We start from the raw sequence: 15,887 nt of genomic DNA, 5'->3' as shown, positions 1-15,887 counted from the left end.
CTTTGTCAATTGTACTAAAGTGTATTACAAACACTATTTCTTTTTTATTAGTACCTTGTTTTCTTTACCTTTCTCTTTTCTTTCTTCGTTTTCTTTTCTTCTCTTTTTCTTTTTTCCTTTTTCTTTCTCCCATATCCGAGTTCCTCCACTGCTGATGCCTTCTCCATTTTCGTCACCAATTTCACTTGACAAAACTCATGAATTCCTGCTAATTTTACTATCACAAACCCCACAGGTTCTTCTGACCTGAAGGAGATGAAAATTATCGGAGAAATATTTTCGGCGGTGTTAATTGGGTGAAGGTAGGATATGGTTATTCGGATTTTGAAGGTCTTGTTCCCTTCAAATTTGAAGCTCCACAGTGAACAACACCTTCAAAATCTGAATAACCATATTCTACCTTCACCAGATTAACACCAGTGAAAAAATTTCTCCAACAATTTTCATCTCCTTCTTTACAGAAGAACCAGGGCCTTCTCGCTAGGAAGCTTTTGGTGGTGTAGGTCAGATTTTTAGGAATAAAATTACGTGAAATTGTTGACGAAAATGGAGAAGACATCAACAATGGAGGAAATCGGATATAGGAGAAAGAAAAAGGAAAAGAAAAAAGAAGAAAGAAAAGAGAACGGGAAAGGGAAAGGGAAAAAAGTACTAATCAAAAGAAAATAGTGTTTGTAATACACTTTAATACAATTAAAGAAAGAGCTAACTAGTTTGGGTGGATTTTATGTCGAAAAAGGCATATATGGACCAACTATGTGACTGCAAAGGCATATATAGACCAACTATGTGACGGTAAGAGCATATATGAGCTAAAGTATTAACGAAGGGCAAATGTGTTCAATTTCATATAAAACAAGGGCATATTTAATCCTTTTCCGTTCTTTAAATGCTTGTTCCTGCATCAGATTTAGTGTCCGTTTGGATTGGCTTATTTTAAGTGTTTTTAAGCCAAAATAACTTTTAAGCTATTTTGTAGTGTTTGGATAGAGTAAAAAGTGTCTTTAAACCCTTGTTTTTAAGCTAAAATGACGAAAACAAGCCAAAAGTTAGAACTCCTAACTTATGACTTAAAAACTATTTTGACTTAAAAGACACTTAAAATAAGCCCATCCAAACGGGCTCTTAGACATTTAGAGTATAATTTTCTAACTAAAAAGTTAAAACGGACCCTTTCACCTCCTAGCGCCGGTCCTATTCTTAAGTTCCTTCCTCCACCACTTATCGTCGACGGTGGTAAGATAAAAGTTTCGCTTTAATTCAAACACTGATCTTATAATTTTTCTTTTCTAATGAAAAGAAAAACTAACTATTTTACTAGAAAAGTTTGGTGCCTATATATTCTCAAATGGATCTCTTTCTTCTAACCTCTTTTTTTCTTTTCTGCCAAGGGTATTTTAGTCCACCCGTTCACAGTTGTGAATTGGCTCTAAAATCTGCTAGTAATATTGACTTTTCACTAAATTGTTCCTCCGATTTCCTTTTTTTTTTTTTTTTTTTTTTTGCATACTATCTGGAGAAAACTATGAACCCCATTCAGATCTCTTCCTCCTTAAGCAAATATTGACTAGAATGCATTTGAATAATCAACACAAGAGGACTTCAGTTACTGACCAGATTTTGCTGTTGAAAATCTGGAGGAATGTGACGTTAATAAAAAAAAAGATTTTTTCCTTCGAAACTAATTTACCAAAATTGTCCAAATATTGTATATTATCCGTCCTAAATAAGTTTTTATTACAAATCATATACAATCCATGATTAATGTCTTAAATTAGGGGATTCAGTTACACCATTTTACTTTTTTTCTCCTTCCTCTTTCCTTATTTTTCTGCTGCCTTAATTGCTTGTAAAACAATCCAATTTCTAGCTGATTCTCTATATTTTTTGTACCAAACACAAACTACACATAATTTCTCTCTGCTAAACATAAGAAATCTGAAAGCAGTCGTACCATTCATCAAGTTTATACTCTTCTTCTTGTTATTAATTACGAGTATTATATTATTATTGTAATCCATCAATTGGTTCTGATCAAATAGATACAATTTAAAATATTTGTATGCTTTTATTATCTGAGACCACAAACAATTCTTTCTTTGGCTTTAAAATTTTTGAAATATTTTTTTTAATAGTTTACTGTAATACTTTTTATAAATATATGTACATTTTACTGAAGGAAGATGGAGGAATTGACGTCTTATTTTTTTTTTTATACTAGAACATAATTGACCGGAAAGTTTCAGATGAAAAGAAAAGCTCATGGAACAAGAAAATTGATCGGAAAGTTCCTGATATTTATTTAGTAAAAATAGAATATTATTTTACTTTTATTCTACCACTTTCTAATGAAATAAAAAAAAATCACACGATAAATGATATTTTAAGTGACAACAGCAACATATAAATTTGTATGGTACAATAACATATAGAATAAAACTAAATTTCGTACAAATTTGATACATCGACATCAATACATAAACTAAAAACAAATTCCATATAACTAATTATATAATATACAACTTATCAACAACTTTTATACATTATTTCTATCTAGTTAAATATAACTACAATATCATACAACTTAAATACAATTTTCATACAAATTGTATACAATATGCCTTTTGTATATATTTTGTATATATTTTGTGAGTGGTGTGTTCTTCTTCCTCTCTAAAATTCCAATCAGAACTTCCTCTCTTAATACAATTTTGATACATATTAACAACTTTATGTAAAAAGATAGTATTGATAACTTAAATACAAATTTTATACAACGATTCATACATTATACAACTATTTTTCAACTTTCATACAACATTCAAATAAAAAAAAATATATAACTACAACATAATACAATTTACATACAATTATAATATAACTTTACTACAATTTCGTAAGTATATTGTATGTCATGTGTTCTTCTTCTTCCTTTTCGAGTTTCAATCTGAACGTCAGCCAAAATCAAGTCTAATATTCACCAAACACCCTCAAAATTGAGATATAAACTCCAAACAATATTTCCAATTGTTTGCAACAACACCCAATTCAAACAAATAATAATTTTTGAAAACCCAGATTCGATTTCAAAGCTTCAAAGTTTTTTAATGGCTACCAATGGTGGAGAGTCAACACCTTCAGAATTTATTGATTGACAATTTCAATTGAACATCAATTGTGCAACATGAAAGGAAATTGCTACGTTAAAGCGATTAAAATCCATTGATTAATTCCATTAAAACTCTATACAACAAGAAAGTATAAAAAACGGAGAACATCAAATAAAAAAAAACTAAGGGAAAAAACAGAAAAGGAGAGTAGGTAGGTATATATATATATATATATATATATATATATATATATATATATATATATATATATAGAGAGAGAGAGAGAGAGAGAGAGAGCAAGTATAAAGAGATAAGGAAATAACTGATATTACTTATTCAATTCCTAATATAAAGTAATACTCATTTAAAATTTATTTGTATATAATTAGTAAATTGTATATGTCCATGTAATTAAATTGAAACTTGAGTAGGGAGAGTAATAAGGTTTCAAATAGTGTATAGGAAGGTAAAATAAGAAGAAACAATTAGGCTTAATTGGCACCACTTTTTAAATTTTGTCCCCGTTAATTCTATGGGCGAAAAATTGGATCTCTTTTTTTTTAACGAACAAATTAACGGGGGATATAATTTAAAGATTGGCTTTAAAAAAGAGTTAATACCCTAAAATCCCCCTAAACTATCACGTTTTTGTCACTTTCCTGCTTAAACTATTTGGTGTATCCAAAATCCTCCTGAACTATATTGTCCTTCATACTACAAACCCCTCGTTGCATTCCTAGAGGTGCATCTAGTACACGCTCTTAATTTTCTAAAAAAGTATCACTTGGCACTACAAATGGCTATTTAACTGTAAAAATTTACCCGCACCAGGTGTTTACACCTAATGTAGTTAAGTTAACCATAGAACACAATATAAGGTCTATTAGGAATCTTATTTTAAATAATTAAAAAAATAGAATTAAGTCATACTAACATAAAATAAAAAGAATCAGGGTTACGGTCAGTTCTTAGTTCTTATTTCTTTTATTCCTGTCTTCTTATGGCGTTCTTTTATTTCTGATCTGATCTACTTCCAAAGTTTTGCATCACCAAGAGGAGCACATTTAATGGTACGAGAACTTTCACTATATCCTTCACCAAAATAAGTTGTCCGCTTTAATGAACAACTTGAAATAAAGGATAGATGAGTCAACTGAAAATTGTATCCTCCATTTAAACCCTGATATTCAAAACTGCAAGATCATATTAACCTATTATATTATGTAGATTACTCTTCTTATTATGTATGCTAAATTTTCGCCTTGTTAAGAAGATCCATCATTAGTGGGGTAAAACCAGATCAATTCTGAAATAATATAATTGTGCAAAGCAAAGTTCTATTTCGTAAAGTTTTTTCTTTTGTTAATTTTCATATGTGTTCCACTGAGAGTATGCTAAAGTAAATGCTTCTTTGTTAAGTTTAAAATGTTTAATATTTTTTTCAAAGTTAAAATGTATATATAAATAATAATAGTTACCCTAGTAGAAGGAAAATTAACTTTTGTATTTCTAGAGGCCAATGACGGCACAGAAAGTGAACAAGAAATTAATGTCGTCATTTATTAACGTTACAGACCGGAGCTTTGCAAGACTCTATTAAGTATTTTTAATATTATTGTTTAAGATGATAGGAAAAATACATGTTAATTAACTATGATTAAATACTAATATTTGTTGTTAAATAATGTGACATGTGTTATTTGTTTATTGGATGCGTATAAACACCTTGTGCGGGCAATTTTTACCGCTAGTTAACCTAGCCTAAAATATCCATAAACTATCACTTTTTTGTCAGTTACCTACTTAAACTATATAGTGCACCCAAAATCCCCTAAATTATATTCCCCTATATATTGAAATCATATGTTGAATTCTTAGAGGTATGTCTGTCTAACTATATTAACTTATAGTTTGTACTAAATTTTTTATATAGTTTACTCATAATTTATTACTCTCGGATGATTGATTAATTCTAGAAATTTAATTTGGCCAAAATAGGATCTAATGTAATGTATTAACTTTAGGTTTAACTGTGATTGTGCTTTATACCAGACTCCAATTGAATAATTCTTTATTTATATTCATTTTGCAGCACATTAAAAAAAAGGCATATAGTGTTGCATTTATGAAAAAATCATCTTATATTACATAAACAAGATTACACAAAATAAAAGTTTGCAAATAAGAAACAAATCTGCCAACAACTACATTCTCTAATTCTATAATACACAAACGAGGTTTAAGAGATTCAATTTTATTCTTTATAACAAGGTGTTGGTTTAATAAAAAGATTTAAATAGGCGTTCTTTCAACAATAATTTTAAAAGACGTGAAAGAAGTTATTTCAAAGGAAACAAGAGAGGGAAATTTTTTTCGAGAGGCAACCCATAGGGAGAACTGAAAAAAAGGTAAAAAAAATAATATAAAAAAACGTAAAAAAAATAAGGAAGGATGATGGATATAAAGGAAATAAGGAGAATATTTAAAACAAAAACAAAGTTGAAAGAGGGTTAGACTAATTAGCCATTACATTCTGTCAGATGGGCCATTTTGATGGCTTTTTTTCAGCCGCCACGTTTTCCCAAGCGAGTGTGTACACACGTTATGTCAGGTTAGCAACGAAGGAGTATAGATATGAAGGGCAATATAGTTTCAGGAGAATTTGGAGATACCAAATAGTTTAAGTAGGAAACTGACAAAAACATGATAGTTAGGGGTTTTAGGGTATTAACTCTTTAAAAAAGGGCCATTTGTGCAAGGCCCCGGCTCAATCAACGATTCATGTACCACGTTACATGTAGTCGTTGCCTTGTTTCGTGTCTGGAGAAATTTCTCTTGATTTTCTTGCTCTTTTCCTTTTGGTTTCCTTTGGGGGTGTCAATTGATATTTGAAAACCGACTAAATCGTACCGTATCGAACCGATTTTAAGTTTCTTCTAAAGAAACCGTTGATTTTTATATAAATCTATAAATGTACCGATAATTAGGTTAGGTTTTTTATATTATAAAAATAAATCGAAAAAATATCGAACCGTACCGAATAAATTTTACATGGGAAAAATATATTTATATAGTAAGTTTAAAACTAATAAAGCATTAAATTGTTCATTGGGCCTTGAAATTATGAAAATTGTTACAAGCTAATAAATAATTAAACTCAAAATACTAATTCTTAAAACCTATTATGCTACTTATACTTAAACTAAGTTATTTCAAGTATCTTTATTAGCAAGACACAAAATATTCTAGCGATTATGAGTAGCAAATTGCAATTTATTGAATATGTTTCCTCTCATATAATTTAGATTTATATTTTTGAATATTTAATATAGACGTTATTCTTGAGTCCAAGTTTGGTTAATATCTTTCCTCTCGTGTGATTTATATTTTCTTTGTTTTACTTGGTTTATTTTACATTGCTGTCAAATAGTTGTGTATCTATACTCTAGCAATTTTTCATGTTTTTTTTAATTCATCACCCTTTAAACAGTAAAATTGTCTAGAGAGTTTTGCTAAGTCCTATAAAAGAACGTATGTTATTGCATTCTACTTTTACTGGTGAATTTTACATGACATTTCAAAAAATACCGAAAATTAACCGAACCATATCAATACCGAAGTAAAACCGACATGATTGGGACGGTTTCGAAAAGTCTAATTTTGATTATACATAATAGAATAATCGAAAAATTAGTATAATACAAATTTTATAAAATAACTGGCCGAACCAAACCATTGACAGTTTCCTCATCATTTTGCAAGGTCCATGGACCATTTCGACCATAGCGTGAAATTCTAATTGAACTTTTTTTAGTTTTGGTAATGCGGAAAAAAAATGTTACTATAAAATTAGACAGAGTCATTACAGAAAATAGAAGTGCCATACATAGCACTGAAGTTTTCAAGACTAGCCAAAGTATTACATAAACTAGCCGAAATATTTCCAGCAAAATTTGTTCCTCCCTTGTCCACCAAAAAGTATAAATAGTTAAATCATTTTCTAACAAATGTATTAACTCCGCGCAGTGAGCTTCGAATTCTAATTGAATTCATATGAACACAATTAGTAAACTGATGTACTTCAAATTCTTAAAGAACATAAAGCTGTTGCTACTACAGGTTGCATTTGCTTCAATACTTTGAAGAAGATTATTTTTTTCCCCAATTTTCTTTTTGAAAATATTTGTAAAAACTTTTTTTTCAACTAGACACTAAATCTTTTTGCAAAACCAATAAAAGACTTTTTTCGGCTTAGATGGCTCTTTTTAGGCCAAATGTGAATGCTTTGACTTATATGCGCTAAAATAAGCAAAATTCGTAGGATGCTTAAATGAGTACAAATTGAAAGCTATATTCGTGCTGACATCCACCGTCAGACCGAATTTCTCGTGTTTCCATACATTTATTTGTTTAATTAATACTAAAGTAACAATGGTTTCTTTTTCTTTTTTTTTCTGTTTTTAAAGGAAAAACTCAACGGTCAATTTATAGGCAAACGAAAGTTTCTGTGATTGAGATATCATCCTCTTTCCGCAATACTTTTAAACGGGATTAACTTTCGGCAAAGCTCGTCAATTGTGAACCAAAATATAAATTTTCAAGTAGTAATTGTTTTACATGTTTAAACCAGAGATAAATTTTCAAGTTCCTCTGGTTCCCATTGTTGGGGATGATTTCTGCTTCCCTTACCTTGTGAACCTAAATGTGAAGAAGAAAATTCTTGGAATTTCACATATAAATATCGATGTATTGGATGATATTGGGATTTCTCTTCTTCAAGGTAATGGAAAAGTTTGGCATCTCAGAAAGAAGAAAAGGATCATTTGTGATCCAGCTGGTTTACCCATCCTTACTCTGCGCGAAAAGGTACAACGCCTTCTATCTTTTTATTTTCACTACTACAATATTATTTTTTCTATATGAGTGGTAAATATTTTACAATAGTCCTAACTTGCAAATACTAATCCGAGGTCGTTTACACAAAAGTCAAACTTTGGTCAACTCTTATAACCTAACCTTCCAACAATGGAGACAAGTGTTCCAATTCACTTCAAAACTTTTCCGAACCAAACCAATCCCCGTCATAAAACAACAATCAAGCATACGAGAAATATCAAATAGGAAACAACCGGTCGAGTCGTTACATTAGTGGATACTAGTTACTCTTATTGGATGCTTGTGATAACGTGACATCGAGTTTTGGGCATTGTTAGACTATTTTCCTAAGTACCTGTTATCTTCCACAAGCACATATAGATATAGGCAGACAGAGGCGGACCTAGGATTTGAGCACGACGGGGGCGCCACTGTATGCTAATAACTAGCGATAAAATTCGACGTACAACTCTTTGAAAATTTAAGGATTATAATGAGTATCTTCCAAGTATAAGCAAAATGAAGTTCTAAAGAAAGAGAAAACACCGAACATAGAGGGATATTTCTTCTCAAAATGGGTGATACGGGAAGGGAAGATGTTTGGTTTTAAGCATGTTTCGAAATTTAAAGTTTCTAATTTTTTTCTTAAATAAAAAGTGGCAAGTGATCAAAAGGGTATTCAAACTTCAAAAATTATTAAAAAAACTTACTAAGGAAATCAAGATTAAAGGTTTGTTAATAGTCAAAGAACTGAAGAATAAACTTTAACCCTTAGTTCCCATTATTGAGTCAGAGTTGACAGATATATGCTACTTTGTCAAAGTAATTGTCGAAGAAGATTGTGGAAGAAATATTAGTATTTTTCTGTTTGTGCACCGATAAGTTGTAACTTGAGGCTTTTAGTTTTAAGGGAGGAATTTAAAAAAGAACAAAAGGACCATTATGTATTAGTACTAAACTATAATTTTAAAAAAGAGAGAGACCAAAGTAAAAAATAAAGCATATTACTATTAAGTATAAATTATATTGAATATAAAGAAGTAGAGTATTAATTATGTTATTGAAAGAAGTAAAACAGAAAGGAGGCGAAAAAGTTAAGGGAAGGGTTTTGAACCCAGGTCCATGGGATAAAGAAAGAATTTAAAGTGACCCATACAACCAGCTCTTCCATCCACCTTTTACCATTAGGGGGCACAAATAATATTTTTAAGGGTCACAGTAGTGTATATAGAGATATAAAAGATATATATATATATAGGGTTTTGCCGAGGTTAACGGGGTCCGTGACCCCTCAACCCACAATGTGGGTCCGCCTCTGTAGGCGGATGAGATGAAATCCTATGGCATTTTTACTCTAGTCGTACCTAGGTTTTCCATGATTTTTATTTGCTTCATTAACCATTAGGTCACACTTTATTAGGCCACACCTTGGAGTGAGGAGGGAGGAGCGGGTATATTCTTGTATTTATGATTTGTAAACATGATTTAGTATCAAATTAACTCAAGGAATGCATATTATGAACTGAAAATGAGGTGGTTCTTGAATATTTGACAGTCACTTTCATGGCATAATACTTGGATAGTTTATCGTGCCGGGAGTTCAGATAGGAATGATCTGCTCTACACTGTTAAAAGATCAAGCCCAATTCAAATGAAAATGCAACTTGATGTGTTCTTGGCTAGCAATATCAGTGGAGAGATGTGTGATTTCCATGTAAAGGGCGCTTACACCAATCAGTCTTTCAAAGTTTACAAAGGGGACACACTGATAGCTGAGGTACTTTTCTAAAATTTTAAGCTTCATTTCCCTGTTTGAGATTTTTTCTTTAGATTAAAGGGCAGCCCGGCTATGTGCGGGATCCGGGGAAAGGCCGGACCACAAGGGTCTGTTATACGCAACCTTACCCCTGCATTTATGCAAGAGGTTGTTTCCACTGCTCGAATCCATGACCTCTTGATCACATGACAACAACTTTACCAGTTATGCAAGGCTCTCTTGAGTAAAGAAGCTTATTCTTTACTTTAAATGTGCAGGTGAAAGAGAAATTCAAACTTGGAAGCTTCTTCAAAGGAAGAGAAAATTTTGACCTAAGAGTATATCCTGGTGTTGATTATGCGTTTATTGTCTCAATATTGATAATATATAATGAAATATACGGGGAATCATAGGAGTTTATGTCCCTAGACTTAGCAATTTGGCTGCTTCCTTGCTCCCTTTCTCTTAATGTACATATGTGTCAAAGAGACCCACTGGAATTTAGCCTTTTTTGATGACTATAAATATATAGATCAGTTTTTCCCTACATAATTTGGTTGAACTGGAAGTGTATCCAGTTGTAAGTTTCTTCTTTCTTCCTGATCATAAATTAGACTAGCTAGTCATTTTCATCTTCAAGCTCTCTTTCTTGGTAGAGTTAAGAAATAATGTAAATATTTGTATAAAAAAATCTGAGAATTTGGCTATATATTGTATTCACAACGATACAACAATGGAAACTAGCTAATATTGCACAACAATACACAGAAATTTGTCGCAGCAGAGTGAAAATATAAAAAGTCCAATCGAGAAGATAAAACATTTATGAACTATTTCCTATCAGATCGTAGATGTTTGCAGCAATAGCAATAATACTCGTCACAGCAGCTAGAACAATCATGACCACTGCGATTATCTTGTCTTTCCTTGAAGATAAACCATGAACATCTCTGCCGAACAGGAAATAAAATGTTCATGTTCAGCCTAAAACATACTAATAAAGAAAATCATTCAGATTTCTAAAGTTTGGGGGAAAAGAAAGATAAAGAAAGACCTTAGAGCAATTGCACCTGGGAATATGAAGGCAAGGCAAGCATTTGAAGTTGATCCCATAAACTGGTAAATGTACCATATTGACGGTATAGCAATGGCTACTAAATATGACAAGGCTAACAAGATCAATGTAAGGTACATGAATCGTTTCGTGTCAGTTGACAAATGCTCTTTCTTAGGGAATATGAGTTCGTCGATATTGGCCCTCAGAGAGAAGTTTAAGAGAGGAAACACCAGCATTAGGTGAAGCGCATAGCTCAAGCGAACCACATCATTTAGAATAGGACTGATTGCAACACTGCCAGAGGACATTCCAAAATTTACAAGTATATCTGCATTTATTGAATCTCCAAACAAAAGATATCCAAAAATGCCAATCGAAAAATATATGGCTGCACAAATTACTAGTGAAATTTTGACAGCAGTGGTCATAGCTCCAGGTTTCCCTAGCTCAATTCCAATAGGATGAACTGCATTCAAGTTTTTATTTCAGAAGTTTGTAAATTTAACATCTAGAGTATGATCAAGTATCTAATTAATGTTACCATTGAAGTGAAATGCAAAAGCTGTTACAATTACTGGGATGGCGGTGAAAAGATTAAAGAAGGATTTAGTACTATTCAACTCCGGTAGCATTCTTGGCCTTACTATTTGCCCTTTTGCGATTGCAATGAATGCCATGACAGTACATATACCGACAAATACAATCGCTAGGATAATCGCTACTGCTGAACTGAACCATAATGATTCTGCAATCACAAGCCATAGAAAAGCAAGCTACTAGTGAATCTTTTTACTTGTTTTAATAAAAAGCAAGTAAAATCTGATAGAAATTCAACAACAGAGGACAGGATCTACTAACCTACACGACGGTATAGGACTAGAGGAAGCACAACAAACAAGACAGTGAATAGGATCGATAGATAGCGAGAATTCCACCAGTGAATCCCAAACCATTCTTGAAGAATACCAAGATGTTCTCCTTTTCCAGAGAACACATCTCCTGATCATAGAAATTACAACAAAAAAGAAATATTAGGGCTTTGTAAAATCAATCACTATTCAGCTTTCAAGCATATCTACTGTCGTCATTGCATAAGATAATTATCATATGGTGACCACAAACAAAGGTTTGTTAAATGGACTTTGTGTTAAACTAAAATTGATACTTCTACTTTGCTAATGAGAAGCATTAACAAGAAAATTAAACTATGACTTGCTCTGTTCTGAAATCTAGACATTGCAAATGAGAAGCATTAACAAGAAAATTAAAGTAAACTTACCAATAATAATAAGGTACATGATCAAGCAACCAAGAGTAGTGATCATTACACAAATTTGTACTGCCAAAGAACCTGTCTTTCCAAAATTCTCTTTCATCAATCCAGCGTACGTCGTCGACTGGCCAGCATACGTGGCCCTCAACATGAAATTTACCGTTATCTCTACTAATATAGCAACCAGAACAATCAGCATAAATGCAGGAATAACACCTAAGACCTTCAGAGTTGCTGGGATTGACATAATTCCTGCTCCAATAATAGTTGTCGACACGTTGAACACTGCCCTCCAAATCATCCATTGGTTGTTCTCCCTTGTTGGAGAGTTTTGTTGCGAAAGCAATGGGACATCGGCGCTGGTACCTGTCCTGGACGGATCCATCCCGGAGATAAAATCTTGGTCGACGGAATATGCAATCAAAGAGAAGTGTTAAATGCCTCGGGAGACTTCAGTTCCGGACCTATGATGATTTGCTGTTAAAACAATTAGTAAAAAATATGACGGATTTGACAAATAAGCTAGTCTATGGCCGGAGGAAATGGTGAGTAGAATAGTTTAGACATATGAGAATTGGACAGGGAGGCGGCAAAAGCGACAGTTGAGAGGTATTCAAATGTTACAAGGAAACTAAGAAGGGACAAATGGCCTCACTAACAGCAATTAGTTTTGTGGCTCATGACAACTTATATGAGATTGATAGATTGTTTGGCAAGCCTGAAAAATCAACTTATATTGAAAACTGTTTTTTCCAAGAATGCTTTTGGAAAAAGTACTTTTAGAGAGAAACAGTTTGTATTTGGCTAATCACTCTAAAAAAATTCTTTTGATCAATAATTTGTGTTTGGCTAAGTTTTTCAAAAAGTATTTTTAAGTATCAAATTACAAAATAAGAACATAAATAGATACTTAATTGTTGATATTATAAGTAAATTAAATAATCTCAAAAATTTGTTATTAAAGATAATAATTAAATCTTTTGATTTTATTTAAGTAAAATATAAAAATAAAATTAAAAAGTACTTTAATTCTTTAATATGATTTAAATATATTAAAAATTATTCAACAAAAATTAAGAACATTCACTCCTAAAGTCACTATATATTAGAAAGCTATCCTAAAAATAAGAAGAAATACTTATATATTGATATCTTAAGTATTAGGTCTAAAATAAGTAAGGTTATTTTGGTATATACTCTATTTAATTAAGGGTATTATTGGTAAGAAGAAAAGTCAAAACCGCTTCTGCTTTTGTTTGTGGGAAGAAGCTACTTTTTTCTGCTTCTCAAAAATTGCTTCTGTTTCTTCCCAAAAGCACTTTTTTCCCGAAAAAAGCTTGGCCAAACACCTTAAGTTGAGGAAAAAAAGGTACTTTTGAGAAAAAAAATATTTTTGGCCTTTAGAGAAGCTTGGGCAAACAGACTATGAATGGAATTTTGATGGTCTGGACAGCCTTTTGAAGTTTAATTTAGGCCAATAATCAACAAACAACATGATCCATATGATGTAACAGCAATCACTATCACATGTATATTCAATCCATTTGGTTCATGAAACTATAAGAATTGGCCATTGTTATGCTCCACTTTTTATTTTATTATATGCTTCAGTGGTTTCCTTTTTAGCTTTTCAGATCTCTTCGGGTGTGTTTGGTATGAAGGAAAATATTTTTCGGAAAATGTTTTCCAATTTTCTCATGTTTGGTTGACTTAAATGTTTTTCCTTATGAACTCATTTTCTTCAAATTGGAGGAAAATATTTTCCTTATCAACAGAAGGGAAAACATTTTCCAAAACTCCTTCTCAACCTTTCCCACCCTCACCAACCCACCCCACCCCCTTGTTAGGATTTTGCCCTGAATTTCTCATGTATTAGGACACTCTTTCTGAAAGAATGGAAAAAGACTCCTAAAAGGATTAAACCTCCTTAATATGTCTTATACTTTTCTTGGAGGACAAGTTTGCACATCTATAAATTAAGGATCTCTACTTCTCACAAGAGCACAAAAAGATATCCACAATGTAGTCGTTAAAGAGTTTTGTTTAGAGGGAGATCTTCTCTCATAGTTTTTCTTCTTTTATATTAGTTTTATCATATGTAGATCAACTGACCAAACCATTATAAACTATTATGCTTAATTTAGTATGTTTTTCTTTTATCGTGTGATTTATCGTTCACCAAGCTTTGTATTGTTAGCTTCCGTATGGACCATGTTATTTCGATCCCAACAAGTGGTATCAGAGCCAATGGTTCGGAATCAACAGTTGAACGAGGTTGAAGATAGATTCAATGCGTGTTTAGATCAAGACGATGATAAAGATTTATTCAACATGCTACATGGGGAGATAAATTTACAATCACAATTGTATTCAAAACGCCTGCTGCTGCATCTTTATTGGAATAAAAACTCTTTCTAACCCATATTTTGGCCACTTTTAACCAATGCCAGTTTTAAGTCATGCCTACTTGCAACGCATGAGTTCCAGTGCCAGTTTTAACTCACGCTTCTTTTTAAGGCATGAGCTTCTTTTACCCCATGTTTATTCTTAACACGTGGGTTCCTTTTAACCCATACTTGAGCTTCTTTTAACCAATAGCAAGATTTTCAACATATACTGATTTTTAATCATGGCAAGCAGCAGTGAAGATTATGTGAAGATAGTGAATCAACTTTGTCAAGAAAATTCGGGCAAAAGGGAGATTGTTAGGATTTTGCCCTGAATTTCTCACCTATTAGGACTCTCTTTCTTGAAAGAATGGAAAAAGACTCCTAAAAGGATTAAACCTCCTTAATATGTCTTATACTTTTCTTGGAGGACAAGTTTGCACATCTATAAATTAAGGATCTCTACTTCTCACAAGAGCACAAAAAAATATCCACAATGTAGTCGTTAAAGAGTTTTGTTTAGGGGGAGATCTTCTCTCATAGTTTTTCTTCTTTTATATTAGTTTTATCATATGTAGATCAACTGACCAAACCATTATAAACTATTATGCTTAATTTAGTATGTTTTTCTTTTATCGTGTGATTTATCGTTCACCAAGCTTTGTATTGTTAGCTTCCGTATGGACCATGTTATTTCGATCCCAACAAGTGTTATCAGAGCCAATGGTTCGGAATCAACAGTTGAACGAGGTTGAAGATAGATTCAATGCGTGTTTAGATCAAGATGATGATAAAGATTTATTCAACATGCTACATGTGGAGATAAATTTACAATCACAATTGTATTCAAAACGCCTGCTGCTGCATCTTTATTGGAATAAAAACTCTTTCTAACCCATATTTTGGCCACTTTTAACCAATGCCAGTTTTAAGTCATGCCTACTTGCAACGCATGAGTTCCAATGCCAGTTTTAACTCATGCTTCGTTTTAAGGCATGAGCTTCTTTTACCCCATGTTTATTTTTAACACGTGAAATCCTTTTAACCCATACTTGAGCTTCTTTTAACCAATAGCAAACCTTTCAACCTATACTGATTTTTAATCATGCCAAGCAGCAGTGAAGATTATGTGAAGATAGTGAATTAACTCTGTCAAGAAAATTCGGGCAAAGGGGAGATTATTAGGATTTTGCCCTGAATTTCTCACCTATTAGGACTCTCTTTCTTGAAAGAATGGAAAAAGACTCCTAAAAGGATTAAACCTCCTTAATATGTCTTATACTTTTCTTGGAGCACAAGTTTGCACATCTATAAATTAAGGATCTCTACTTCTCACAAGAGCATAAAAAAATATCCACAATGTAGTCGTTAAAGAGTTTTGTTTAGGGGGAGATCTTCTCTCATAGTTTTTCTTCTTTTATATTAGTTT

The 15,887-nt window shown here is 32.1% G+C and overlaps 2 protein-coding genes across 3 annotated transcripts; one reads left to right on the top strand and one right to left on the bottom strand.

Annotated features, from left to right (window-relative positions):
- Positions 1-7,619: 7,619 nt before the first annotated feature.
- Positions 7,620-10,373, top strand: LOC104215413 (protein LURP-one-related 10-like). Its single transcript, XM_009765196.2, has 3 exons — positions 7,620-7,976; positions 9,541-9,762; positions 10,020-10,373. Exons 1-3 carry the CDS (start codon positions 7,728-7,730, stop codon positions 10,152-10,154), a joined length of 606 nt encoding a protein of 201 aa, XP_009763498.1. The 5' UTR covers positions 7,620-7,727; the 3' UTR covers positions 10,155-10,373.
- Positions 10,374-10,432: 59 nt separating this feature from the next.
- Positions 10,433-12,738, bottom strand: LOC104215411 (amino acid transporter AVT6C-like). Of its 2 annotated transcripts, none has more exons than XM_009765194.2 (5): positions 12,078-12,738; positions 11,657-11,797; positions 11,340-11,543; positions 10,796-11,264; positions 10,433-10,691 (listed from the first exon to the last, which is right to left on the bottom strand). In XM_009765194.2, the coding sequence occupies exons 1-5, from the start codon at positions 12,454-12,456 to the stop codon at positions 10,565-10,567; spliced, it is 1,320 nt and encodes a 439-aa protein (XP_009763496.1). In that variant the 5' UTR covers positions 12,457-12,738; the 3' UTR covers positions 10,433-10,564. The 2 variants fall into 2 exon arrangements, with proteins under 2 accessions (XP_009763496.1, XP_009763497.1); XM_009765195.2 differs by having other exon boundaries at positions 10,568-10,691; positions 10,812-11,264.
- Positions 12,739-15,887: the final 3,149 nt, after the last annotated feature.

Source organism: Nicotiana sylvestris, chromosome 3, assembly GCF_000393655.2.
Source record: "Nicotiana sylvestris chromosome 3, ASM39365v2, whole genome shotgun sequence".
Lineage (NCBI taxonomy): Eukaryota > Viridiplantae > Streptophyta > Magnoliopsida > Solanales > Solanaceae > Nicotiana > Nicotiana sylvestris.
Note: the sequence above shows the minus strand (reverse complement) of the source record. Positions and strands in the feature narration are given on the sequence as shown.